At 45.6% G+C, this 27,721-nt stretch overlaps 1 protein-coding gene across 3 annotated transcripts; it reads right to left on the minus strand.

Annotated features, from left to right (window-relative positions):
• Positions 1-477: 477 nt before the first annotated feature.
• tmem102 (transmembrane protein 102) lies at positions 478-27,698 on the minus strand. 3 transcript variants are annotated; one of them, XM_042069688.1, is made up of 4 exons: positions 25,511-27,698; positions 24,238-25,479; positions 22,642-22,853; positions 478-5,470 (listed from the first exon to the last, which is right to left on the minus strand). In XM_042069688.1, the coding sequence occupies exons 3-4, from the start codon at positions 22,841-22,843 to the stop codon at positions 4,056-4,058; spliced, it is 1,617 nt and encodes a 538-aa protein (XP_041925622.1). In that variant the 5' UTR covers positions 22,844-22,853; positions 24,238-25,479; positions 25,511-27,698; the 3' UTR covers positions 478-4,055. The 3 variants fall into 3 exon arrangements, with proteins under 3 accessions (XP_041925622.1, XP_041925623.1, XP_041925624.1); XM_042069689.1 differs by lacking the exons at positions 24,238-25,479; positions 25,511-27,698 and adding an exon at positions 23,602-24,230; XM_042069690.1 differs by lacking the exons at positions 22,642-22,853; positions 24,238-25,479; positions 25,511-27,698 and adding an exon at positions 22,455-22,483.
• Positions 27,699-27,721: the final 23 nt, after the last annotated feature.

The raw sequence follows: 27,721 nt of genomic DNA on the forward strand, positions 1-27,721 counted from the left end.
CAAGCTTTTATTCCCTAGGCCACTGCATGTTTCCCTCTCTCTATCTCTCTCTCTCTGTCACACACACCCATCTCTCTTACACACACACACACACACACAAAGAGGTATATTTTAACATGAAAATGAGTGAAATGAAAAAAGAAAAGGATAATGGAGGGGGCAAAAAAGCTGTGGAAGAAGACCTTGTGCTCAGATAAGCAGACCTCAATCCGTAATGAGTGGATTACAGTTTGAGTAAAACCGTTCGTTCGGCTCCTGCCCAACCCACTTATTACAATGAAACGCCTTACTGAAACACTACAAATCACCATCTTCCTGATACGATAATGACACCTCGTGGCTATTATTAGTCTATACATGTGCCTGTTGGGCCTACACAAATCCATTAAAGCAAAGTGTTGTGTATTTTTTTCTTTTTGTTTTAAATTGTGCTTTAGCGTCGACATCTCTCTTCTTCTAGTTGCATTGTATCGTTTGAAACCCTCTGAGTGCCATATATCCCCCCCCCCCCCCACCCCCCCAGCCTTTGTGATTGTGCAAGAGACCCCTACAGTGTGTTGGCTTCCTCTGTTCTCTGATACAGCAGCATTAAGCACTTAGAAACCCACGCTGGGCTGCAATGGTGAGGGAACGCCAGGAGGAGGAGGAGGAGGAGGATGAGGAGGAAGAGGAGTAGGAGGAGGTTCTTGTTAAGGGGATAGCGGAGTGTCAGCGGAGCGGCTATTAAGCGGAGCTGTGGCAAATCACCGCGGCACGGGGCAGACGCACGCCTGGAGGAGTGCGAGCGCCGCACTACTTCCGACACGCGCCGCACTACTTCCGACACGCGCCGCACTACTTCCGACACGCGGCCGAGTAGGAAGGTTCCGGAACAAAACAGTTCCAACTCAACAACAGCTGAACACGATCTGGGCTCTGTTCCTAAACACCTCTGTTGTGCTTGTAGCTTTGACCACTGTTTTAACAAGACTGAGACTGCACTACAGCAGAACATACTCAAATGCCATTTTCCAATGCAAGAGGAAATGAACAAGGGACCTCCTTATATGGCTATACCACCCAATCCCCATCCCACCCCAACACCCCTCTTCAGACACCTCCCCTGAACGCCACTAACACACATACCACATCCGCAGGGCATGCGCAGCCACACTGTGGGACTTTTATTCAGTTTTGGCCATAGCAGTATTCCACGTTTGTGTTCGTTTTTGTTTTCCTTAGTCAAGTTCACGAGTTTAACATTCTACTTGGATACATACATAATACATAACCTACATAATGACCTTCCAGATGGTTTGTTGAAATAGAACTTCGGTCTTCCGTCTAAAACGGTATGTTGAACAATTGCTGAACATCATCCTTAACCAAACCCAAGCCCTATCGTTAACCACACATTGTTAAACGTTAACATACAGCAGTGTCAACACCGTGTTTGTTTATAATTGGAGCATCTGAGAGTCTGCAGGGGACCATCGAAGTAAAGTGTGCCCAGTTCATGTGCTAAACGTCTTATCTATGTAAATGCAGCGATAGTGTTACAGAAACGTTGGGACACAGTCAGTGTGTTACTGATAACCTTTGACCTTTGCTGTGACCAGCTCTCCAAAAGTGAAAACCAACCAACCCCCATGGCACTGCCCACTCCGCAACACAGTTGCTGTACATGTCGAACAACAGTCACACACACACACACACACACACATTTAGTCTAACCCACCCAACACACACACACACACATTTAGTGTATAGATGTCACCAGAGTTCAAACTCGAACTTGCATGACAGCAGACCTCCAACGGGATTGTCTTCCGACGTCTATAAATGACCCATGTACAATCAAAACGTCTCTTTGAAATATGAGCTCACTACCTTATCAAGGGATTCAAGGGACATGTGCACCCCATGCAGGGCAAAAATGGCATACACACCACAGAAAAATCAAAATCAAAATAAAAAAAAAATACCATTCAGACACCAGGCTTGCAGTAAGTAGCAAAACAGACATGGCAAAAAAACACACATCCAAAAAACACCATCCAAGTCACACACAAACACACACACACACACACACACACACTTGGACACTGGCAGTCCTGGGTCAGAGCCCTGAAATGGTTGAGGCGTCAGAGCTTGAAATCCTTTGGGAAATAAAGTCTCTTTTTTTACAGCAGTTCGGACTGTCCAGCAGATGACTCTCCACAAAGCTCTGCACTCATGCCCCTAGCAGCAATAAAAAGCAAAGTCTGGTACCAGGGCCTGGTGAACACAGGGGAGGAGTGGTACCAGGGCCTGGTGAACAGAGGAGAGGAGTGATACCAGGGCCTGGTGAACACAGGGGAGGAGTGATACTAGGGCCTGGTGAACAGAGGAGAGGAGTGATACCAGGGCCTGGTGAACACAGGGGAGGAGTGATACTAGGGCCTGGTGAACACGGGGAGGAGTGATACTAGGGCCTGGTGAACATGGGGAGGAGTGATACTAAGGCCTGGTGAACATGGGGAGGAGTGATACTAGGGCCTGGTGAACACGGGGAGGAGTGATACTAGGGCCTGGTGAGGAATGGGCTCCAGGGCTCTTTGGTGCATGACGTTCGTTAGCATCCTTACTCAACGGGTCAGACAAGCAGGCAGGCAGGCTGGCGAGTAGTACAGTATGCTATAGTACCGTATAGTACAGTATGGTACGGACACTTTAGTACGGTACTGTACGGCTGGCCTGGCAAGGTAGTGTTGTGGAGTTGGGGAAAACTCAGGAGAGCACCAGCTGGTCAGAGCAATAGCCTGGACTCTACCCAGGGGTGTGGAACAGGGCTGGGGAAAAGGTACGCTTGTGGCTTCGTAAAAATATATAGATACCTGAGAAGGAGGGAAGGGGAGGGGCGGAGGAGGAGGAGGAGGTCAAACGGAGAGCTGTATGGGAAGGGTTGAAACAGGGGCGGACTAAGAATAAAAGAAGAAGAAGAATGGAACGCGAGAGAGAAAGAAAAAGAAGGAAAAAAAGACAGGAGAGGAAAAAGAAAGGGAGACTCGGGCTGCTTTTAAGACGCTGCCCTCCTTTCTCCTCGAGCCCCGTTGCATTCTCTTACATCAGCTCCACCTACGCGTCTCTTCCTCCTCGCGCCGCGCCGCGCCGCCCTCCTCTCCTCTCCTCGCCGTGCCACGCTGTGCTGTCGAGCTCGGGGTGAAAGGAGCCCCGGCTCACAGCGGAGCGAAAAAGCACAAACAGACTTAAGAGGCAGCAGAGCAGCCCTCAGTAGTACAGAGAAAGAGGGATAGAGAGGGAGAGAGAGAGAGAGAGGGAGAGAGAGAGAGAGAGAGAGAGAGAGAGAGAGGGGGAGAGAGAGAGAGAGAGAGAGAGAGAGAGGGAGAGAGAGAGAGAGAGAGAGAGAAAGAGAGGCTCCCTTTCAGCGACATGTTGTCACTTGTCTTCAGAAAACAGCAGGGTGCACAGGACAGTGGAAACACACACTTCTGTTCCCTCACACGCTCCCTCACACACTCAGACCCCCACACACACACACACACACAATCGCACAATTGAGGTTTTCTTTAAAAATGATAGTTTTCAGCTTGCACTTTAGCAGTTTTATGTCATCTATCAGTGCCATCTCCAGACTCCTTGTGAGGGAATAACTGAAGAGAAGAGGTCAGCCAGGCTCTACGCAAAAGCTCCAATCAAGCCAGCCTCACCAGGGTACCTTACAGCAGATCTGAACAGCAAACATACAGGGCGTAGAAAAGCTCCACGAGTCTCCATTCCAGTGTCTTCTAAGCAGAGTTCACGAAGAGTTCTTCATGACTCAGTTTGGTTATACACCAAAGTGTAGTGTGTGTGTGTGTGTGTGTGTGTGTGTGTGTACCTCTGTGTGATATCTAAAGGTTAGCCTTAAGCATAAGCGTCTTCAGCTCATTAGCTCTTCAAACTCTCGACTCAAGGGGGCGCTGTGCTCTACAGGGTGGGTGTGCCCAGGGTAGATGCCCCTATTGCCCCACTCGCTAAGTCATTTTATTGACCAGAAGCCCCAGTGTCACCCTCCACATGGGCCCCTGCGGGTCTCAGAAGAACTTGTCGTCGATGCGGAAGTGCGGCCGCGTGACGTCGTCGGGGTTGAGGAACACCGAGATGGACTTGCCCGGGTTCTCAGTGACCAGCTGCTGGAGCCTCTGCGCCAGTTTGTCATCCTGTGGCGAGAGCTGGTGGGCACCGGGCGAGCCCAGGGACGAGGACAGCCCCCCTGGGCCGCCTCCGCCAGGGCCATACCCGTTGGTGGCGAGTCCGGCGGCTTCCTTCTTGAGCCGGCTGGCCTGCCGCGCCTGTTCCAGCGCAGCCCGCAGGTGCTCGCCGGGGTCCGAGCGGAGGTGCGCCAGCTTGCGGGCCGCCAGCAGGGCGGCGCCGTCCGCCAGGTGCTCCAGCATGTTGCACTGCGGCAGGAAGTAGTTGGGACAGTTCTTACCCAGGATGCAGTGCGCCAGGTCGTCCAGCAGCCCCAGGAGGAGCCGCGCGGGCGTCTCGCGCTCCGGGCAGCCCAGGTAGGCCGCCGGAAGCCGGTCGCACGCCCAGAAGAGCAGCGCGCGCAGGTGGTACAGGCTCAGGCCCATGCGTGGCCGCGAGAGCAAGCGCGTCAGCACGGCTTTGGCCGCCTGGAAGGCCTGCGCCATCGGGTACGGCACGCACTTCTTCAGCTGCACCTCGCTGCGGGAGAACGCGAGCCGCCACTCGCGGTCGGGGCGGCCGCCGCGCGGCGAGCAGCATGGCAGGAGGTAGAAGCCGCTGATGGCCTCCTCCTCTGTGATCTTGCCGTCCCAGAAGTGGTTGGTGGTCAGCCAGCCTTGGGCCACGGCGGGCCATCCGCGGAACGACACCACGGGCAGCAGGTCGTAGAGGACGCGGCTGGTGCCCGCCGTCAGCACCAGCGTGGTCACCGGCCCGTTGCGCTCCACGCGGTCCGGAACGGGGATGCCCCGCTGCGGGTTGCGCTTGAGCTCCTCCACCGCCACGCCGACCACCTCCCAGAACCAGTCGGCGACCAGCGTGGGTGAGAAGTAGCACCCGTCCAAACTCTGCGGTGACGGCGGCTGAAGCGACAGAAGGGCCCCTCTCCCCCCTCCTCCTCCGGTGCCCGTTTCCCCGTTCTCGGTGCAGCCGTCCTCAGCGTCGGCGGGCGAGCCCGCGCCCTCCTCGTCCTCGCAGCAGGAGCGCCAGCGCGCCAGCATGGCCTGGTCGCAGAGGCGCAGGCTGAGCCAGGAGTGGCAGGGCGCAGACTGGCGCATGTCCAGCGTGACGGGCTGGTTGCGGTCGTGCAGCTTGATGGCGGGCACCAGCAGCGTGAAGTCCAGGTCGAAGTCCACGCCCTTGGCGTAGTCGCCCAGCTCCTCGGGGTTGAGGTCCAGGACGCCTTCGCGAGCACCGCCGCTCAGCAGGAGGTACTCGTTAGAGACGGGGAGACGCTGGTCCACCTTCTGCACCAGGCCTGGAGGACACACACACACACACAAACAAATAAACATTGTTAGAGCGGTACCTGAAACTTGATCCTTCTCCATTTCACACTTCCCTGCACACACACACACACACAGGCACACAGAAAGACAGACACACTCCATCAGAACAGTAAGAACAAATTCCACTTGAAAATACTTAATCTGAAAAGAAATTGATCCATCTCCACTTCACTTTGCAGCACACACTCTGAAGAAGAAACTTGACTACAATATGATCCGAAAAATAAATATATACAGTATATATATATATATATATATATATATATATATATATATATATATATATATATATATATATTAGGGGGTCACTTGTGCTTCAGCCTGGTTGGTGCTCACGAAACAGGACGCAGAAGTCAAGAAGGGAGATCCAAGGTCTAACAACAGCCAAGGAGCAGGACCAGAGCACTCAATACTCAAGGAGCAGGACCGGAGCACTCAATGCTCAAGGAGCAGGACCGGAGCACTCAATGCTCAAGGAGCAGGACCGGAGCACTCAATGCTCAAGGAGCAGGACCGGAGCACTCAATGCTTAAAGTGTTTTTATTCGTGCAAACTGACTAACGTTTCGACGCCCATGCGACTCTGAAGAAGATGTATATGAAGAGTTTGGTTCCAAAACGCTATCTCTCTATGTCTAACATTAAAAAGACATGTTATTTAATTGAGTATTTCAGGAAATATCAATCAACTTGCTGTTTTTTTGTTTTGATTGAGTAAAGATAAATCAAATAACAATACCTAATTGCAGTTCTACTGAACTTACTTGCGAAAAAAATGTAAAAAAATTATTTATGAAAATTCATTAAAATGGTGGATATAGCGTTTTGGAACCAAATATATTATTTTTTAGGCCGTCTCTGGAAAGGAGCACAGACACTGCATTGATTGCTGTATAACATTGCCGTTTCTCGATCTAATATTCATCAATTCTTTCTTAGACTGTATTAGATGTTGACATTGAGATAACATGGTCCAAAAACAAATAAATGCCCTCATGTAGTTCGAGCTAGTTCGAACACTACAAAACGACTGACCTGTGGTATGCTATGCTAAGATATGACCTGTGGTATGCTATGCTAAGGGCTTACCTGTGATATGCTATGCTATGCTAAGGATTGACCTGTAGTCAGTGGTTACATAAATGAACTACAAGGTCTACACTTATACCAGTTCCAAGCCAAGAGTGTTTAGTGGCGTCTACATTTGGGGTTGCAGACAAACAAGTAAGGCACAGTGATTTGATTTGTTGTGTGTGTAGAGCCCTTCCAAAGCACTAGCACAAGGAACTTAGTAACATCTTAATAGCCAAAGATTATTAAAGGTCACTGTGGATTGTATGGATTGCTAAAATACTAAATACACTGTATTGCCAAAAGTATTGGGTCACCTGCCTTGACTTGCATGTGAACTTAAGTCACATCCCATTCTTAATCCATATGGTTTAATATGACGTCCGTCCACCCTAACAGCTTCAACTCTTCTGGGAAGGCTTTCCAGAAGGTTTAGGAGTGTGTCTATGTTTCCACAAAGTTGGGAGCATGGAATTGTCCAAAATCTCTTGGTACGCTTGGCATTCAGAGTTCCTTTCACTGGAACTAAGGGGCCAAGCCCAGCTTGGGAATGGCCCCTTCCTGTTCCAACATGACTGCGCACCAGTGCACAAAGCAAGGTCCATAAAGACATGGATAACAGAGTTTGGTGTGGATGAACTTGACTGGCCTGCACAGAGTCCAGACCTCAACCCGATAGAAAACCTTTGGGATGAATTGGAGCGGATTCTGAGAGCCAGGCCTTCTTGTCCAACATCAGTGTGACCTCACAAATGCGCTTCTGGAAGAATAGTCAAAAAATCCCATAAACACACTCCTAACCCTTGTAGAAAGCCTTCCCAGAAGAGCTGAAGCTGCTATAGCTGCAAAGGGTGGACCGACGTCATATTACAGTAAACCCTATGGATTAAGAATGGGATGTGACTAAAGTTCATATGCGAGTCAAGGCAGGTGACCCAATCGACCAATTGATGTTTCACCATCAAGACGTCCATAAGGAGGAGTGTTTAAGTGTATGGTGACCGAGAGGGCTCATTTCATTTAAATACAATATGTTTATTTACAAATGATCTACATTTTAACAACAACAACAACATCATACTGACCAGCTAGTGAGTACACGGAGTTTAGCTGACACAATTCACTAGCGAATCATTTGATACGCATTTACAGCTGACATTTCAATAGTTAATAATAAAAGCATTGAAAAAAATATGCTTGATAAGATAATGTAGAAAAAAGTGCTCGCAAAAGATTCAAACACTCGGTTATGGATGTGTGCATGATGTTATTTGGGGGCCAAGCAGCGAAGGCACCCATTGTGTTTCTACGTTTTCATATTATTATTATTCCGTCATGGAAGTCTATGGCAGCCCATAGAACCGTCTGGTAAAAAGTTGTAAAATTTGGCACACAAATTAGGCACAGTCCCATGATTAATTTCACTAAGTTTCAAGTCGGCACCTCGAGCACTCTAGCGCCACCAACGGGCCAAAGTTGGACGTGCGTTCATGCAAGTAACTTTTGACCCATTGGCCCGATTCTCAAATATGAGGTATCGTTGTAATCCTTAGACCAAGCCGAGTTCAACGCACCTTATGACGCCTTAAATCCGCCATATTGGATTTAATCTAAAACACCTAAAAGTTTTCACAGGTCACAAAGTTTGTCCGATTGACACCAAACTTGACACACATAATCTTCAGTCCAAGCCTCAAAAAAGTTATCCCTTTTTGTCTTCAAATCTAAAACCGTTCGCCCGTAACAGCCAATCAAAATTGGCAGCGAAGCCACCAAACAGGAAGTGAAGTGATATCTCAGCAAAGCTTTCACGTCATCAAAACCAAACTAGGTACATGGGGTCAGGACCAAATAAGGAGGAGGGTCAATAAATATCATGACTTTTGACCTATAGGTGGTGCTATAATTATCAAAATTACCTTTTGGCCTGTAACGGGTGTTGTGTTTGGAATTAAAACTTACTAATGGTGATTGTTAATACTGTGGGAGGTCCTAAGTCCGACAGATGTGAATTTGTGACGTCAACGTAATTGATCCAGCCGCCATATTGGATTTAATCAAAAACACCTAAACGTTTTCACAGGTCACAAAGTTTGTCCGATTGACACCAAACTTGACACACATAATCTTCGGTCCAAGCCTCAAAAGAGTTATCCCTTTTTGTCTTCAAACCTAAAACCGTTCGCCCGTAACAGCCAATCAAAATTGGCGGCGAAGCCACCAAACAGGAAGTGAAGGGATATCTCAGCAATGCTTACACGTATCAAAACCAAACTTGTTACATGGGCTTAGGACCCAATTAGGAGGAGGCTCAAGAAATTTGGTAAATTTTGACCACTGTGTGGCGCTATAATCACAGGAAGTAGGCTTATATCTCAGCAATGCTTACACATATCTAAACCAAACTTGGTATATGGTCTTGGAACCCAATCATGAGGACACACAATACATTTGGTGATCTTCAACCACTACGGGGGCGCTAGAGATACAGGAAATTAGCTCATATCTCAGTAACGCCTTTATGTATCAAAACCAAACTTGGTACATGGACTCGGGACCCGATCCTAAGGACGCACAATGCATTTGGTGTACTTTGACCACTAGGGGTGCTATAATTAAGAAGTCTTTCTCGTATTGACACCAAACTTGGTACGTTGATTCGTGAACACATCCTAAGGACCCACAATACATTTGGTGACATTTGACCACTAGGGGCGGTATGATTAGCACTTTCACCTATCGCAACCAAACTTAGTATGTGGACTTGGGACTACATCCTGAGGATGCACAATTAATCTGGTGTGCTTTGACCACTAGGGGTGCTATATTTATTAACACTTTCACCGATTTAAACCAAACTTGGTATGTGGTCTTAGGAGTACATCTTAAGGACACACAATAAATTCGGTGACCTTTGAATCCAGTCCAGTCCAATCCAATCCAATCAACTCCAATCCAATCTAACACAACACAGTCCAGTCCAATCCAATCCAATCCCAACTCCTGCCCAACTGCTTATCTGCTTGGCCCCCTCATTGCTGCTTGCAGCTATATTTATGATTCTTTTTTAATAACTGATATACTTTTGATAAAGCTTACACTCACACTCTCTCTCGCATGTGTGCACACCAAAACACACTCACACACCCATACCCAAACACAATACATGAGTACATGCTGATAAGGGAGAAATAATGGCCACATGGCCACACACACCCACTGCTTTCTCTCACAGTAAAACACACACACACACACACTCATTTCTCTCACAGTAAAACACACACACACACACACACACACATTCCTTTCTCTCACAGTAAAACACACATACACACACACACACACACTCCTTTCTCTCACAGTAAAACACACACACACACACACACACACACACACACACACACGCAAAGCTCTCCTCTCTGATGACTGGTGCTGGGACCTGAAGCCTGACTGGTTCAGTAATGGTAGAGCGGGCTCAGCAAGGGGACTTGTTCAAGAAGACTGCTCATATTCTCCTGCCATGAAAATCAAATCAGATTTCAGCATTCAAGCTATGCGCACTCTCAGCCCTGTGGGAGCCCACAGCGAGCCCCCAGTGTGTGTGTGTGTGTGTGCCCGTGTGTGTGTGTGTGTGTGCGCGCGCTCGTTTGCATGTGTGTGCGCCCATTTGTGTGTGTTTGTGCGCTCGTTTGTGTGTGTGCATGCGCATCAGACTTTGAGAGCTTTGTGATGGGTCTTAAATCTAGTAACACAATTCTTTCCATCTAATTATAAAGTGAGGTAACTCACTGTGAGAAACCTCCTATTGTGTGAATGTGTGTGAATGTGTGAATGTGTGTATGTGTGTGAATGTGTGTGTGTGTCTGTGACTGCATGTTTGTGTGCGTATATACAGCACGCTTGTTTGCTACCATGATAGATAAATATGGAGGGGCGGTGATAGAAGATTAAAGCCAGATAGAAAGATGGGCTTTCCCCAGTCGTGTACGTGTGTATGTGTGTGTGTGCGACTAAACGTGTCTGATGTGTAGTTCGAGAGCTGAAGATCATGCTTCTTCTGAAAGTGTGAGTTTGTTAATTTACAGTTTGCTGGTCAAACTGTGACAAAAATATTCTTCACCAAAGGACGACGGAAAAGCAAAGATAAAGAGGATAGTGTGTGTTTGTGTGTGTGTGTGTCAGAAAGCAAGAGACTGCGGGAGATGAAAAGAGACTATGTACGTGAAGACTCTGGCTCTGATTTTTTTCGTTTTATCTGTCAAGAGATTAAACGGATCAAACTGAGGGAGTGCGGCACGAGAAGAAAACAACTTATCTCCTCGCGCGGACTACACAGGGCGGAGGAGGAAAAAAAACAGCCTCTCCATTAACCGGCCGGGGCCTGCCATTTCAACAACACAATGTCTGAGACGGCGCCTCAGAGAGGAAAACATTAGAAAACTTTAAATTATTTCCCTTCTCTCAACCCCAACTTGTCAAGCCAGCCGCACCAAATAGCTAGCTGTGCAGTTGCTTGCACTTGCACGCAAAGAAAAGAAACGATTAATGTGTTTTAGAAGTCGCTTTTTGTTTTGTTTTTGAAGTCCAATCAGCCAACTAATCATGACTCTGGGGCCTGGATGACAAATGCTGTGGAGGGGAGGAGAGGCATCCTTCTTCCACCATGGAAGCCTCCTTCTCAACGCCGGGGTCATTATTTCTGCATAATGACAGGAAGGATGCATTCCAGAACGTGCTAACAATTGCCACAGCACTCCGTTGCCATGAGGATCTTTATGAAAAAAAAAAATGTAAAAAAAAAAAAAAACACAATAGACAATAGATAATAAATAAATAAATAAATAAATAAATAAATAAATTTCCCAGAAAATGTCACCCTGTGATTTATGACAAAAAATAAAAGCCTCTTCTCCAAACTGATTTTATTTGATTTTTTTTCTGTTCACACACGCTGCGGAGCTCTTGTTAGAACCGGTTTCACTCGCTCTCTCTTTCTGCGCGAGATTCTACTTTTTAATGATGCAATGTACTCCGACTCAAGGTTACTCGACCCATTTAAAAGCAAAAACCAGCTGCCGCCAAAACTCATCTCAGAGCTCAATTCACAGCATCAATGCTGGAGATCAGGGCTATATCAGCCGCTGGGTCTGATTGTTAGATGGAGGAGGGGGGGGGGGGGGATTGCAGAAGAGGCAGCTTTTTCACAGGACGAATAGTCGATATCGTGGCGCCCTGCCGTTGCGAATCCCATCAAAGCTAAAACTGTCTTCAAGGCTGCTGAACAGTCATATCAATCAGCAAGAATTTCTCACTTCAGAGAATCTTTCTTCCCATACAGTTCTCATTTCCGGATGTATATAGCATATAATTAATGCAAATTCTATCAGATTGGGTGGTAATGTACGACGGAGTATTAGGGCCACACATGAAGAAAAAAATATTTTTGCCATGTCGACATTAAACTCGACATTTCGAGAATGAAGTTGAAATATCATGTCGACTTTAATCTCGACATGTCGACATTAAACTCTATCCTGGGTGTTCCCCTGCTGCCTTGCGCGCGATTTGATTCACGCTGCTAAGGCAGCCTGGAGACCATGGAGCAAATTTTCGCCTGAGATAGGGAACCAATCACAGAACAGGGGGGAAAGCAAGAAGATGATGAGCTATGCACAGACGCATTTGATAGACATCCGTGGCACCCAATAAACGGATCTGGGCATTTTTTTCAAATACGAGAAAATGAACGCTTGGTTCCCAGACCACGTCTCATTGAGAAGTGGTGGCGCTAGCCAGGCTAATTAAACTCAACATTTTGAGAATAATAGAGAGAACGACCGCTCGGGACGATTGAAAGGGAGGACGAATGAAACATTCCAGTTTTCTTCAAGTGCAACAATGATTAGACATAGGCCTATATCATGTGGACAAAACATAGAACATATTAACCTCCATTGCTCAGCCAAATACTTTCCTGTAAGGTCCTTCTCACGGAGTTACAGGCGATAAATGCGATGGTCAAAAGTAAACGTCATTAGCGGTTTATTTATGGCTATTATTAAAGACTGTTTTTCATCTAAAAGGTTCAACTTCATGCTTGCACTAGACTAGGCATACTAAGTGCTCTCCCCAATCCTACTTTCACATTGCTTGTTTGTTTGTAATGGATGCAAAACAGCCTATTGCTGGAGGGACGAATGAAGCCGTCCTCCCGACCAGGCAACCCCATGTATTCTACATGCACACGCACACATGCATAAATAAAGTACATGCACACATATTCCCTCACGGGATCAAAAGAGTGTATATACTTAGGCCTATACATATCTGTGTTAGCCTCCTACATTTATTGCAGGTGAGACATGGAAAAGCAGTTTTAGAAAAATGAGTTTTGCCATGTTAACTTATGGAGAGTGATGGCCTGTGGGTCATGAAGGGCAGTTATTTGGATGTGCGGTGGCCTTACCCACGTAAAACAGAGTGAAATAACATTTTGTATAGAAACATTATATCATTGGATACATGTATTATTCAAGCTATATAAATGGCATAGCATGCATTCCATAACAGCGAGATACAGTGCTTCACGATGACGGCAATGAGTAGGCCTAGTTAACAGACAAGACGCAATCTATCTGAATATATGCAATCTATCTGAAATAACACCTATTTGAAGCCTATTATTCATGTCACATATTGTGTGTTAGTGTAGGCTACATAGCTCAAACTGTAGGCTATGTTTAAACTGTATTTCGAGTTTAATGTCGGCATGTCGACTACTTTGATTCGAACTGAACGAAAAATATTCAGTTTTAAAAGAAAACCACACCATTTCATCTTGTTTGGGGTTGAACCTGCCTGCTGAAATTAAGATCCTGAAAACCGCTCGGAGAAGAGGGATATCTCAAATGCCGTGGGTGGATATCAAATGCAACAGTCCAATTTGTCAGAATGTTCATTGAGATTTAATTTGACAAGATGCTACGAGTCCCCATGTGTGAGAAATGCAAGTCTAATTCTGTTTCTTCCTTAATTCATACGTTACTTCATTAGTTTAGCCCTGTTGCAAAACAGTTTCATTAGCATAAACACTTTAATAAAGAGAGTGTGGGAGCAATTCTGACAGGCACTTATTCAGCCACCTAATCGCAGCAGAGCAAGAGATGTGTGATGTACTAACTGTATGACACTAGTTTTTAATAAGGGTTTTGAATCTCTACTTAGACAGAATTTATGGTATTTACAAAAACAAAAACAAAATCTTTTTATTTATTTTTTTCTCTGATTGTTTTGAGTGTTTGACACTGGTAGAAACATGAACATGCAAAAGTGAATCGTGAATCTTGATTAACTCATAACTATGCTTCAACAGCCCAACTCTTGGCAGACTACATAACTGAGCAAGTTAATGTCAAAAGCCCAGGAACTGCGTAGGTGTTGCCATATCTGCTTCCAATCTGCCTAATTAAAACTTAGGCAAACACTGACTACTTGAAACAACAAACAGTATAATTGGATCAGAAGTTTTTTTGCATGGTCATTTTACAATCCCACCATCACCTAATATGTGTGAGTGACAGAGAGGAGGCCAGAAGTCTCGAGACATCTACAGGCTTCAGCAATATAGGCGCGCTCACTCAAACACTTAATAAAGTATGTTGGGTGCAAGTTAAAAATGTCAGTCTTGAAGTGGAGGAAACCGCACTCTCTTGTGTATACTTTTAAAAGGATTTATTGCACCATTATAGCCTAGAAATCTAGACGCGCACTTCCCCATGAGAAAGACATCGTAAAATACTGAAAGTTAATATTTTGTCACTAGCAATATACATCTGTCCTTTGTCAAATGTGTTACGTTCCAAGTAGCCTAGTGCATAATTCTGCTTCATAAAGTTGAACAAATACATTTGCTTATTTCACAGAAAAATATAAATAGCCAGTTTAGGGTCTACAGTGCAGAGTTGGTAAGTTATGGTAGGCCAACTTGGAGTGAACATACAAACAGGGGAAATTCTTTAGCTGAGTAGCCTGATGGTAGGCAGGCGGGATCGTAGACATACGGCCGAACATACAAGCGCCAATGAATCGTGCTCTCACGACAATCACGCCGTTAAACTTAAATAGGTTAACATCACTCTAAGTTCGCCTTCAAGCAAGGAAAACTATGATTTGAAGACATCTGTTTCGTTGGAAGGGCAAGGGGGTAGCAACAAGGCAACACAGAGACAGGCCCGATGGCAGGGCTAATGTTATGAGAGTATTAAAATATGGGATATTCTACGGGAAAACATTAAAACGGCAAGACAGCAGGGGAAAGTTAAAATATGTGATAAACACGGAAAAAGTTGGCATGCATTGTTTCGGTCCCCGTGCACAAGGATTATTTGTCATATTATTAACCACATATGATTATTTGTGAAATTGTGCAAACAGGTGCAACACATTTGAAAAGGAAGGACTGGTAGCATGCAAGCTCCCGGGAAAGATTGATTTAAGAACGTTATCACAGTGCGTCTTCGTGGCGCAAAGCAGCGCGGGCGGAAGACAGCGACAATTGGCAGGGGAGGGTCATGTCTTTTTTGACAATTCTGTCGGAGGGTCATTGAACAATTTCTAGCAGGCAAGGGAGGGTCATGCAACTTTTGACTGAAGCACTCAAAATTCCTCTGGTGGCCCCTTCAATAAATAACAAACAGTCCCTAGATTGCTGCTGGGCTATAGGCTACGTCAAACGCGTATCTCACGGTTGCATCAATGAAAAACACTCTTTAATAATAAAAAAAATAAACCGCTAATGAAGTAAACTTGTGACCATCAAAAATCGTTTACAGGAAGGCATTTGGCTGAGCAACGGAGGTTAATATGCTCTATATTTTGTCCAAATGATGTCTGTCTATCATCGTTGCACTCGGAGAAAACCAGAATGTTTAATTTGTAATGCGTTTCTTCTACGGCTGCAAACGGGATTCACTCGCAGTTAACCAAATATTTCTTTATTAGGGCAGGGCAGGCATATTTCTGGCTATTAAATTATTTCTAAACCAGTCTGCTAAAGTCTGTAGTTAAGTCTGTGTAGGGGTTTCCAGGCTCCATTTCTTTTTATGAGACACCCTGCTCACTTGAGACATCTGCCGGTTGTTTGGGTTGTTGCAGCGTCGTGGCAGCGTCACTGGAAAAAAACAAATTAAAGTCGCGTGATCCCGCGCGCGGACCGCGAGGGAAGCTGGCCAAGTCGAAGCACTGCCCACTGTATGAGTTTGGGCACTCCCTCGTCGCTAGCTTGCTAATTACCCGTCTGTCTCCGTTAAATGAACCCTTCACTTCTGGTAACGTTTGATGGACTGCTTGTGGCACCCAAGGCCTTATCCAGGGGGGAGAAAGATGGTGCACTTGAATGAGTATTACGCCAAGCTGCTGATCTCTCTTCAGAAGCTCTTCTTTTCGTTCTGAAGGATGATCAGATAAGGGAGAGTGTAAGAGAGAGGTGAATAAACAGATCCACGCATGCTTTGAAGATGGCTACGGAATAGCGAGCGATGTGCGGACATGGTGACGACGGTCCTCATGGGAGTTGCCCCTCTGGCCCGACAGCTGTCGGAGCCAAAGACGGCAGCGGACATTTCTCGAGAGCGAACGGGTGCGTGGGTTATCATCCTCTGCAGCCCCTGTTAATACCTCGCCCGTGAAATCCATCAACACAGGAGGACTCTTATGGCGCTGGTTTCCCATCAGACCTCACAGAGAATACAACAGCTCAGTCATCATCAGTGGAGAGCCCGTCTGGCAGCATCTAATTAACATGCCATGAAGGTTCCATCAAGGTGGAGAGAGAGAGAGGAGCATGTATGGGAGCCTTTCATTAAGTGTGTGCTACCAATTAAGTGCTGCAGATGGGCCCATGCCTACATTTATGCACTAACAAATGCTAAACAGCCAGCACTAATCAAACATGGTCACAACGCACACAAAAAGTCTGATTAATGGAGTAACAGGTTGCTCAACATTTCACATCTGGACAGCACTTACTGCAGCAATCCCATGGGACGACACACACACACACACACACACACACACACACACACACACACACACACACACACACACACACACACACACACACACACACACAATCTTGGCTGTTGACAAAGTGCTTGCTATTATTCCAAATAAAAAATCCTGACTGATTCCAAAACGGATAATATTTTTCTTCTCCTCTACTTTTTACTAGTTTTGTAAGAATTTTTGAGATTTTGACCTTTTACTATTTTACTACGGTTTACTTACTATTTTTTATACTTTTTTTACAATATATTACCAGAACTACAAATTCCAAAATGTTCTCCAACAACTTTTCAAGGTCTGGAAAAGAGCAATTCATAATTCCATACTCTCTCAGACCTGCGCAAGCAAGCGCCCTCTGTTTAGTTGCACAACAGAAGGGCCCTGCCTGACAGCAGGAGTCGCACTGATTATTCTAGAGAGAGAGAAACAGAGAGAGAGGAAGAGACAGAGAGAGAAAGAAAGAGAGTCGAGGGCAACCCTTCTGTCTGATGTTTGAACTGAGGCGCGAGCACGCCAGTGAAACTCCTCCAGGGAGTGCACTTGGTGTTTGTTTGCTTTGATTATCCTGTTTCCTTAGGTCTGTTTTGTTTTCTTGTTGTTTATCAGTTTCCACGACACCTCTTGACCTTCACCACAGGATCTACTGAGGAGGAGGAGGAGCAGGAACACAGTTCTTTTTTTTTTGACGCTGTTGTTTAGAACCTCTGGTTTTCCTTTTTTCTTTCTTTCTTTCTTTCTTTCTTTCTCTCTTGCCTTCAGTCATAGTCTCTCTCTTCTGCAAAGACCTTCTGAGATGTATAAATATAAATAAATATGTATAAATCGTGGTAATACAAAAGAAATATTGTGATTAATTAGATCTTTGGGGAGCGGAGGCTATGGATGAAGAAGCTAACACACTCACAGACACACACAGGCGTGATCTCTCTCTCTCTCTCTCTCTCACACACACACACACCCACACACACACACAGAGGATAAAAAAGGAAAGAAAAAAAGTCGAAGAGAAATGCTAATGTTGACGGACTGGCGGGAGACTTAGAGTGAAGGGTCTGGTAGAACTCAGCTGGATTTTTCATCTAACGAACACTCTTTCCTTCATTTTCTCCATCCCTCCAGCAAAACAAAGGAAACAACAGAGCTCTCTGCTGCACACATTAATGCCAAGGCTGAACAAGGCAACGCCGCTTGCAGTCATGGCCAGGTAGGTATGAATGATAGTGGGGGAAAGAAAAAGGCAGGCAGGCAGGCAGGCAGGCAGACAGACAGACAGACAGGCAGGCAGGCAGACAGACAGGCAGACAGACAGACAGACAGACAAAAGGACTGTGAAAAAAGGCTGGACTAAAGAAAACACACACACACACACATTTTTGCCAGTCCCTGTGCCACCTGCATCGTGCCCGACAAATATAAATCTCTCTCTTCCACACAAACACACTCACACACCTCATAAAGTAATTCTCCCATGAAAAAAACAGCTGTATATTTGGATTCTCAGGGCAGGTGCCAACCCATTCAACTCTTTGTGGTTCGGTAAACAAAAACACACAACTGACTAGAAGATACAGCAATAGTGTTGAATATAAAGTTGTGTAAGGCACTACACAACGGTCCACAGATTATAAATCATCATCGACCTACACAATGCAGCTTTCATGCTCTCTCTTTCAAACTCATTAGTGTGTTACCTTTTGACCTTGACCTTTTGACCTTGCAAACAAAAGAAATGCATATTTCATGTACTTTGTCTACAAGATGATCTCTAAGGAATGATGTAAATGATGAATACTCTTTTTGACATTTTGTTTTGTCCTAATTAAGGAAGAATGCCTACTTAGTAATCAGCATTACACTCCAAAGTCTAAATAATAAAGACCAGAGAGAGTGTGCTGCTGTGAGCCTGTGGAAGTGGGGTGTAGGCAGGGGTTAAATTGGGATTTGTTATGTTATGCCCCCCCGGGATTTTTTTTTTTTAAATATAAACCATTAAATGGCACTTTCTGGAGAGTTTTGTGCAAAGAAATGAAGAAATCGAGCCTTATGTGCAAAACTGCAAGGTTAAGAGCCTAGCCTATACTTTGCATTGTTGCTGTGAGCCGGTCGAAGTTGGGTGTAGGGGCTCCGCTGGTCGAAGTTGGGTGTAGGGGCTCCGCTGGCCTCTCACTGCGCAAGGCCTTCACACTGCTAGGCCTTCACAGGGGCGGTAGATAGGAGAGCCCTCAAGAACACCAGGGAGGCTGCAGAAAGGGCTTTCAGATGGGTTTGGCTCAGGAGGAATGAGCCGTGGGCTAATGCTGCTGGGACACAAGCCAGAGCCTGATCAACCCTGGCTGGGTCACCGGAGTGAGGGTGTATGATGTTGAAAGACCCAAAACTCCCAGGGATCTCAGGAACATCACTGATGATGTGTCCCACTGCACCAGAAGATGTATCTTGGACACAAAGTCTAAATAATAAAGACCAGAGAGAGTTCTTTACTCTTCCAATAAACTTGCAATAAAAAAGCAAACGGTCTCTGGTGTCTAGATTATTTTAAAGTTATGATATGTTAGAATTATGGAGTTGTTAGTCAACAACTAGTAACTACCTATAAAGCATGCAAAATAAAAATGCAAAACAACAACAACAAGATTGGGACCAAGTACTGTCTGTAAGAAAAAAACTAAAGAAAAAAAAAAAACAATCGGTTCTACCCAGCTCGAGTTGCTGCAGCCAAAAGCTCCCAGGGGGCATGTTCACCCCCGTGGCAATGTCAGTTGTGTCTATCTGTCCATAACATGACCATGCTCCATCAAAAAGAAATCTGAAGATGATGCCTTGGCTTGTACAAACAGTAGCTGCTCATAAAAATTGTTTACGCAGTCTGCAATAGTACAAGGACAAAGCTTCAAGCACACAATTAACATGGCGCGCGCTCACACACATGTGCACACACACACACGTGTGCACACACACACACGCACACGCATGCACGCACACACACACACAGACACACACACAGACACACACACAAACACACACCACGGTCTACTAACAAGATAAATCCCTAGACAGAGAAACCCATTGAAAGACATTTCTGGTGAGAAACTTGAAGTGCTCTCTGGGAAGTACTAAAGTTTTTATCAGAAACCGCAAGCACATAAAAGTGAAAATTGCCCCAATAGCATCTCCGCTCTGCGCATCTTCCATAAACTGCAGCTCCCGCCCCGTTTTCCTCTCCTCAATGTCACACTCGACAGAAGCATCTTAGTTTTATGAGAGAGTGGGATGAGTGGAGGGAGGGAGGGAGGGAGGGAGGGGAAATGGATGGCAACGAAAGACATAAAGACATAAAAGATACATAAAAGTCATATGGAGATCTAGAGACTGGAGACTATGAGAGAAAAAATGTGGAGGAGTGTGTGTGTGAGTCAGAGAGAGAGAGAGAGAGAGAGAGAGAGAGAGAGAGAGAGAGACTGAGAGAGACTGTGTCTCTCTGAGACTGAGACTTCTCTTCTGCCGAATGTTTTTCTCTCCAAGTGTGTGTGTGTGTGTGTGTGTGTGTGTGTGTGTGTGTGTGTGTGTGTGTGTGTGTGCACGAGTAAGAGAAAGTTGTGTTAGAAAAGTGAAACTAAACAACACGCTAAGGGTAACTGTAACTAACTTGAGCAAGATATCAGAAAAGAAATGGAAGAAATGTGTGATTAAAAAAGCACTATACAAATCCTTGTGAAGGTTTGTAGAGAGGACAGAAATGTAGAATTAGAGGCGGCGAGAAATTAAGAGAGCAGGCTGGTGTGAGGTACATAGAGAGAGAGAGAGAGAGAGAGAGAGAGAGAGAGAGAGAATGAGAGGGAAGAGAGAGAGTGAGAGAGACAGAGAGAGAGTGACAGAGTGTGACAGAGACAGAGAGAGTGACAGAGAGAGAGAGTGACAGAGAGAGAGGCAGGGAGAGAAAGAGAGAGAGAGAGAATGAGAGGGAAGAGAGAGAGTGTGACAGAGACAGAGAGAGAGTGACAGAGAAAGAGAGTGACAGAGAAAGAGAGAGAGAGAGAGAGGGAGGGAGGAAAAAAGAGGGGGAGGAAGAGAGTGATAACAGAAGGCTGACTGTCACCTAATCCAATATTTGACAGGATTACAGAGAACGGCTCCGATCATATTTCTGGGCAAACAATAGCAAGTAGCACAGCCAAGCACAGCTCTCCGTTCAGGGACACGGACACAGAGACAAGGACAACCAAGAGCCTGTGTCAATCAGCTGGCTAGAGTGGCACCCATTGGGCACGCTGAGGTGGGCGGGTAGTTGGATGGGTGGCGAGGGGGTGGTAGTGTAGCGAGGATGAGAGAATGATGAGGACAAGGAGCCCTTGCCAATTTGCCGGCTATCATGGCACCAATTTGCCGGCTAGCATGGCACACAGTGGGCGCTGCAAGGTGGGTGGGCGGGCGGGTGGTTGGCGCGCGGGTTGGGTCGGGTTGGGAGGGGGAGTAGAGTGGACAGGTTAAGACACAGCAGACCAAGGAGAAGAGAGTGATGGTGTGTGACGTGACGTGGCTCTGTGACGGTGTGTGACGTGACGTGGCTCTGTGACGTAGGTGGGTGCGTGGGTGTCAGGCGGGTGAGTGCACAAGGAGCACGAGGAAGGCGTCAGCAGAAGAGTCTGACGAGGAGGGATGGGGTGTGTGTGTGTGTGTGTGTGTGTGTGTGTGTGTGTGTGTGTGTGTGTGTGTGTGTGTGTGTCATGAGGGGAGGGGAGGGGGGTTGTGCAGAGGTTAGGAGTAGAGTCTGGTTAGGGGGATGATGTGTGATATGAGGAGCAGACATAAGAGAGAGAGAGAGAGAGAGAGAGAGAGAGAGAAATAGTAAGAGAGAAAAAGATAGAGAGCATAGAGAGAAAAAGATAGAGAGCACAGAGAGAAAAAGATAGAGAGCAAAAGATAGATAGAGGGGGGATATAGAAATGACAGAGCGGAGCTCCCTTGCTAAAGAGCCTTTGATGCATGATACAGAAATTCTCTCTCTCTCTCTCTCTCTCTCTCTCTCTCTCTCTCCTCTCTCTCTCTCTCTCTCTCTCTCTCTCTCTCTCTCTCTCTCTCTCTCTCTCACACACTCACACACACACACACGGAGAGAAAAACACTCGGCAGAAGAGAAGAGGGAAGAGTGCCACCTATTGGACTCTGAGCATGTTTCCAGAACACAGTGGGACGGGCATGCTGGAAGCACCCCGGTGCAGCTGCTTTATCTATCCGTCAAGATTAGCGCCATTACCCATGCCATTCCTGGAGCTATATTTAAACATACTGTGTGATCACAGTAGGGATCTCATCAATGCTTTTCTCTAGAACAGAGAACTGGGTTATAATAATACTATGAGGTATACAAAACACATTTTATTGTGCGGGAGCGGGACAAATCCTCTCCTTCAAACAAATAAATACACACACACACACACACACACACACACTTAGCATGTTAATGACGCTGACTTTGGCAGTGCGTTCCAAACCCATGCACACTACACACACACACACACTCACTCACCAAGCGTGTTTGCATCTGTGGCAGTATGTTCAAAACACTTACACACACACACCACACATGTTAAAGATGAAATATTTGCCAGTATGTTTCAAATACACACACACGCACACACACACTGACAAAGTTTGTTAAAGATGAAGTCTCTGGCGGTGTGCTGCAAACAAACACACACACACACACACACACACACACACACACACACACACACACACACACACTCAGACGCACGCATGCGCACACGCACCGAGCATGTTGCAATCTTTGGCAGTATGTTCCAAACACAAACACACACACTAAGCATGTTAAAGATGAAGTCTTTGGCGGTGTGCTCCAAACAAAAACAAACACTTACACAAACACACTCACACTCACACACACACACACTCAGACGCACGCACGCGCACGCGCACACGCACCGAGCATGTTGCAATGTTGCCAGTATGTTCCAAACACAAACACACACACACACACACACACTCACCAAGCATGTTAAAGATGAAGTCTTTGGCGGTGTGCACCTCCAGGGCCGTCTGGTCCCCGAACTCGCACTGCTCCAGCTGCACCAGCTCCTGCACCTGGGCCGAGAGCTGCTCCAGCGCTGTACCCGAGCGGAAGTCCACCTCCGAGGCCCGCTTGGCCGGGGCCAGGCCCCGCGGGCCCACAGCGCTCATCAGGGTCTCCATTGGACATAACCTGGAGCGGGAGCAGGTGAAAGAGACGGAAAGAGGGAGGGAGAGAGAGCGTAGGGAGGGGGAGAGAGAGAGAGAGAGAGAGAGAGAGAGAGAGAGTGCAGGGAGGGAGAGAGAGAGAGAGAGAGAGAGAGAGAGAGTGCAGGAAGGGAGAGAGAGAGAGAGTCTGTGTTAGATGGTTGTTAATATTACAATACTGTTGAATTTTGGGGTTTACTTAGAAATAAAAAAACATAAAAAACACAGAAATGAATTTAAACCAAAATGGTTTATAAAACTACATCATATTCTACATGCCTCCATTGTCGTATGGTGCTTCAGTACTGTCTGCATATTGACATAATAAGGTCTACAGTTTAAACATAAGGCCAGGATTTACAGACAAATCTTTATTGCTCAAAGCTTTCTTAAATAATAAATACAGTATTATGTAAAATAATGATCAATGACTACATACTACTCATAAGTAATGCATTAAAAGGCATACCATAAATATGCTAGTACACACCATATCATATAACTCTATCTGAGTATTACACATCTGCCGCACCTGAGGTCTAGGCTAATATAAATGTCCCCATGTAAAGACGCGTGTCACACTTGACTACAGAGCAGGTGCACCAAGTAGGATATAAAACCCCAAAAATATATAAACCAAAAAATGAAAACAATACAAATGGAGTCGATCATTGCCATAAACAAAGCAGAACGCTAACGTGCTATTATGTGATGTGAGAATACAGAAAATGTACCTTGACAATTACGACAGGGGGAGAGGAAAGGTAGGCTCCAATCTCAGTTTAAAGGGTCCATCCCAAACTATTGAAGTGTGTACTGTATCGACTGTGTCACTTTCCGTTAACATTTACCTATATGCTACGTGTATATCGTGCAAATGCCACTGTGGATATTAGCAACTTTGTAACATTATTTTTGTTACGTTACTCGGACATTTATTTACCCACCCTGCCCTCCTTTGCTAGCTATGTAGGTCAACTAGCTTGCAAGATTAACGTAAGTGGCAGCGGCAAGCTAATTAGCTAGCTAAGGCAGCTATCGATTCGGTCAAATGGCAAGTTCAACTCCATCATAAAGTGAAATGGTTCCTGGTCGTAAACTAATTGTGTTATGCCATAAAGCATGGCAGTAGTTGCATTGTATTGCACTTCTCGTGGAGAGCACCTGCTTTTCCTGACACTACCTCGCGCAGGGTCCATGTGTGCAATTCACATTCCCCAGTTTTGGTCAAGCGGCTCAAATTAGCTTGTTCATTTGCTAGCCAGACAGGTGGGATAAATGCAAAGAAAGCTAGCGTGCTAACAAGCTGATACGGCGCAATACTCTTTAAAATCCTCTAAGGAGTCAAGATTATGTTATATTGAACACACCCTTCTGCTGGTCTGAAGTTGTGTCTTATCTTCGGGGGTGTTCGGCTCGATTTGCGCACTGGTATCCGATTTCTCGTCCCGTCATTTCCAACAGGTCCCGGGCGCCCACCTTCCCCCTAACGACACAAACTCCGGAAACACTGTGCCACTGCCTACAGAGAATCTTGGGAACGGTAGTAACGTAGACACAACACTTGAAACTACAACGCGTTGTCTCATATAAAATCCCCACGGACTAATATTGTAGGCTACTCTGCTGTAACTGGGATTTACGAACGTGTCTTGCATTAGACTATACCATTCGTAATCAGATTGCCAGATAGTACAGCTCTTAAATGAAACTGTGTTGTGGAAAAATGATTGAAGGCCTGAATGAACAAAAAAAAAGTCATGGCAAAATTTCTGTAAGCCCCAAGTTTTTTTTTAGTTTTTAGTTTTATGAGTTAGGCTATGCATGGAACAGAGCCCAGGTTGAGGATAACACATAAAATCCCCTTTCATTGCTTATAGTTAATAGGCCTACTGCAATTGTTTTCATTAGAGAATGTGTTTCCCCATTCAGAGCAAAGACATAAAATCATGGCATTCATCCCCACACACTGACTATAAATCGATGGACACCCCCAGTTTCTAAATGGGGGGGGGTGTTGAAGCAGTCTTTCGGGAGACAAACTGTCACCACAGCAGGCTTCTTCTCTTGCACGAGGCCTCTGACAGCATTTAAGATTCTTCCTCTTCTCCACCTCTGCATTTTTCCCTCCTCTTCTTCAGGAGGTGCAGGAGTGTGATCAAAAGACTTTCAATCCACTGCCAGTCTCATCCTCTCTCTCTCTCTCTCTCGCTCTCCCTGGTGTCACCTTGAAATACCTCCCCTTTGAAGCCGTATCAGGGAAGCTGACAGTGCACATAATTGGTGCAGTGAGGGTGAGGGGGGAACAGGCAAAAGAAGAGCAGGGGCAGAGAGGCGAGAGAGAGAGAGAGAGAGAGAGAGAGAGAGAGAGAGAGAGAAAGAGAGAGGAGTGTGTGTGTGTGTGTGTGCTGAAGCTCCTGTGAACCAGCAGCCCTCTTTCAACTATCAGCAGATTCAACACACAGTGGCGCCGGTCAGTCAAGGCTTGCACGAAGATCTGAGAGAACGGTAGAGAGAAAGTTTACAACACATAGGGTCAAGAGATTCAAATGATATAAAAGCACATATGGAATTATCACACCAGAAACTTGAATGAGGTAAATGATAACCAACTCGCCATTCAACAATAACACCTGAATTCACCACGCCATTCAACAATAACACCTGAATTCATGGAGGTACAGTAGGTAGCCTAGGCCTAATGGTGAGGCTCATTCTACAGATCTCCATCTTGCTCAAGGACTTCCAGCCCTTTGCGCTCCTCACCAAATTATCTATAGTGTTGGAAACATTTCCCCAATTGTGAGAACTCTTCACCAAGTGAGTGAGTTTGGAGAAACCAGGCTGATGCTAAACGTGAGACTGTCACAATAAAGTGTTGCCCTGAAGCACTGACATAAAACATAACTGCTTAGATGATTGCCATTCAAAGTCTCCTGTGGTCAGCATGTTTCCTGCAGTAAGTGGCAGCTTTTAGTATAGCTGCATGATATGGCTAATATAGCCTTGAGTGAAGCAGTGGCAGTCATTTGGTATTTGGCATACAGAAGGGGCACCCACACAGTCTTTAAAATTGTTTTTAAAATGTTTCAACATTTGTCAAAGACCCATCAAAATGGGCCAGGGTTGACAATGGCAACAGTGATAAACACATCATTACATTCAAGGACTGTCTCTCGCAAAAAGTCTGATTTTTGTTCTCCATAATGCATCATATCAAGTCTGCATTTTGTGGAAAGCCAGAAAGCAGAGCTTGTGTAAGGCTCACGTGGAGGCAAGACATATTCATTTGTGACCCACACAAATTGGGAGCACCACTCTAAAAGCCACCAACTAAATGCACACAATGCCTCTATTGGCGCTCATTTTAGATCCTCCTCCAGTTAGATTCATGCCACAAGCATAAATCAATAAGGCCCAGGCATTCACGCTAAACAGGGTGAGGAGAAACAATGGTAATTAAGGAATTGCAAGGTACAAGGGAAAAATAATAAACCACAAAAAAGCACTATATTCCATGCTAAATTGAAAAGAAAGGACAGGGAAAATGACTTGAAACTGAATTCATCAGAGACATTATTACACATTTCTCTCGTGTGCTTGAAAGACAAGTTTTACAACTTTCCACTGCGGTGACTGACAGACCGGCAGCCCAGAAACACACAAAAGCTCAAGGCCAGCAGGCTACTTACATCTGTCATTGACCTGAAGTGCATGGTAAAAACCGAACACAAGCCAGCCAACACTAAGAGTAACCATAAGGTTATAAACAGTGCACTCCGGTGCAGCATTGGTTTTGCTTGTTGCCACATGCTAACATCAATAGATACGTCTGCATGTTCAGGAGACTGCTGAGTGGAAGAGACATAGGCTTTGTCTCATGGCGAGTAGTGTGCCTTCATGTATTGTTGCCAGAGGTCTCTGTGGCAAACAGTGAAGAAGCAAAAACAACTGCCAAGTAAAACTGGCGTTCTACTGAATAAGATTAAAATTGAGTGTTAAAAAAGAACCAGAAACACAAGAAATTCAATTCCAACAACAAGCAATGCACTTCTTGCTGTGGGTAGTCTGTGGTACATGTGGGCTCTAATTTGATTATACGGTGGGATTAAGATGGTCATTCATTTGTGATTGTGACACCTACATTGCTTGTCAAAAGTCACTGAACATGTTCCTAGACCTCTGCTTTTTGCCTATGTGAAAAGTCTACATTCTTGTGTTTTTCTTCAACAGCAGAAATACTCTGGCTCTTTGATACTGGAATATGATAATTTTGGAAGTCTTTTTTTGTTAGGGGGGGGGGGGGTCTTCTTGTTTTAAGGCATGATGGTGGTGCATCGCTAACGAGTGCTAAAGCATGAAATACCCAAGGGCATGGAGGCAGGCATCAGGGAACTGTTTGATTGCCAAACGCTGATTTAGCAAAGATGCCCACCGCTACTACCTTCCCTTAATGAGGATTTTACGAGTCGTCATGATCACAGCTCGTCAGCGTATACGTGCCGCTGTCAAATAGGATTCCTCCTCTTCTTCTTCTTCTTCCAAGCCACTCGCTTCTATGAACGCTGCCCTTGCAAATTGACCCTGAAGATTTATAAAGCCATTTTCAAAGCTTCCTCGCCACTGCCTACAGTCAAAAGAGCTGAGGAATTAGCGCTTCAATGGATTTTCACTTTCAATTTGAATGCAGATAGGTCTGAACATGGCTCGGGCTAAAAGGGAGGGTGACTCTGATGAACTCTTGTGTCTGTAGACTCGGAGGATAAGACCCTGAGGGTTATGTGAGACTGGCAAACACTGACCCAGCAAGCCATTCAGAAATTATTCTGACGCTACCGAGCTAAGCACTAAGCA

The sequence above is a fragment of the Alosa sapidissima genome, chromosome 18 (genome assembly GCF_018492685.1).
Source record: "Alosa sapidissima isolate fAloSap1 chromosome 18, fAloSap1.pri, whole genome shotgun sequence".
Taxonomy (NCBI): Eukaryota; Metazoa; Chordata; class Actinopteri; order Clupeiformes; family Clupeidae; genus Alosa; species Alosa sapidissima.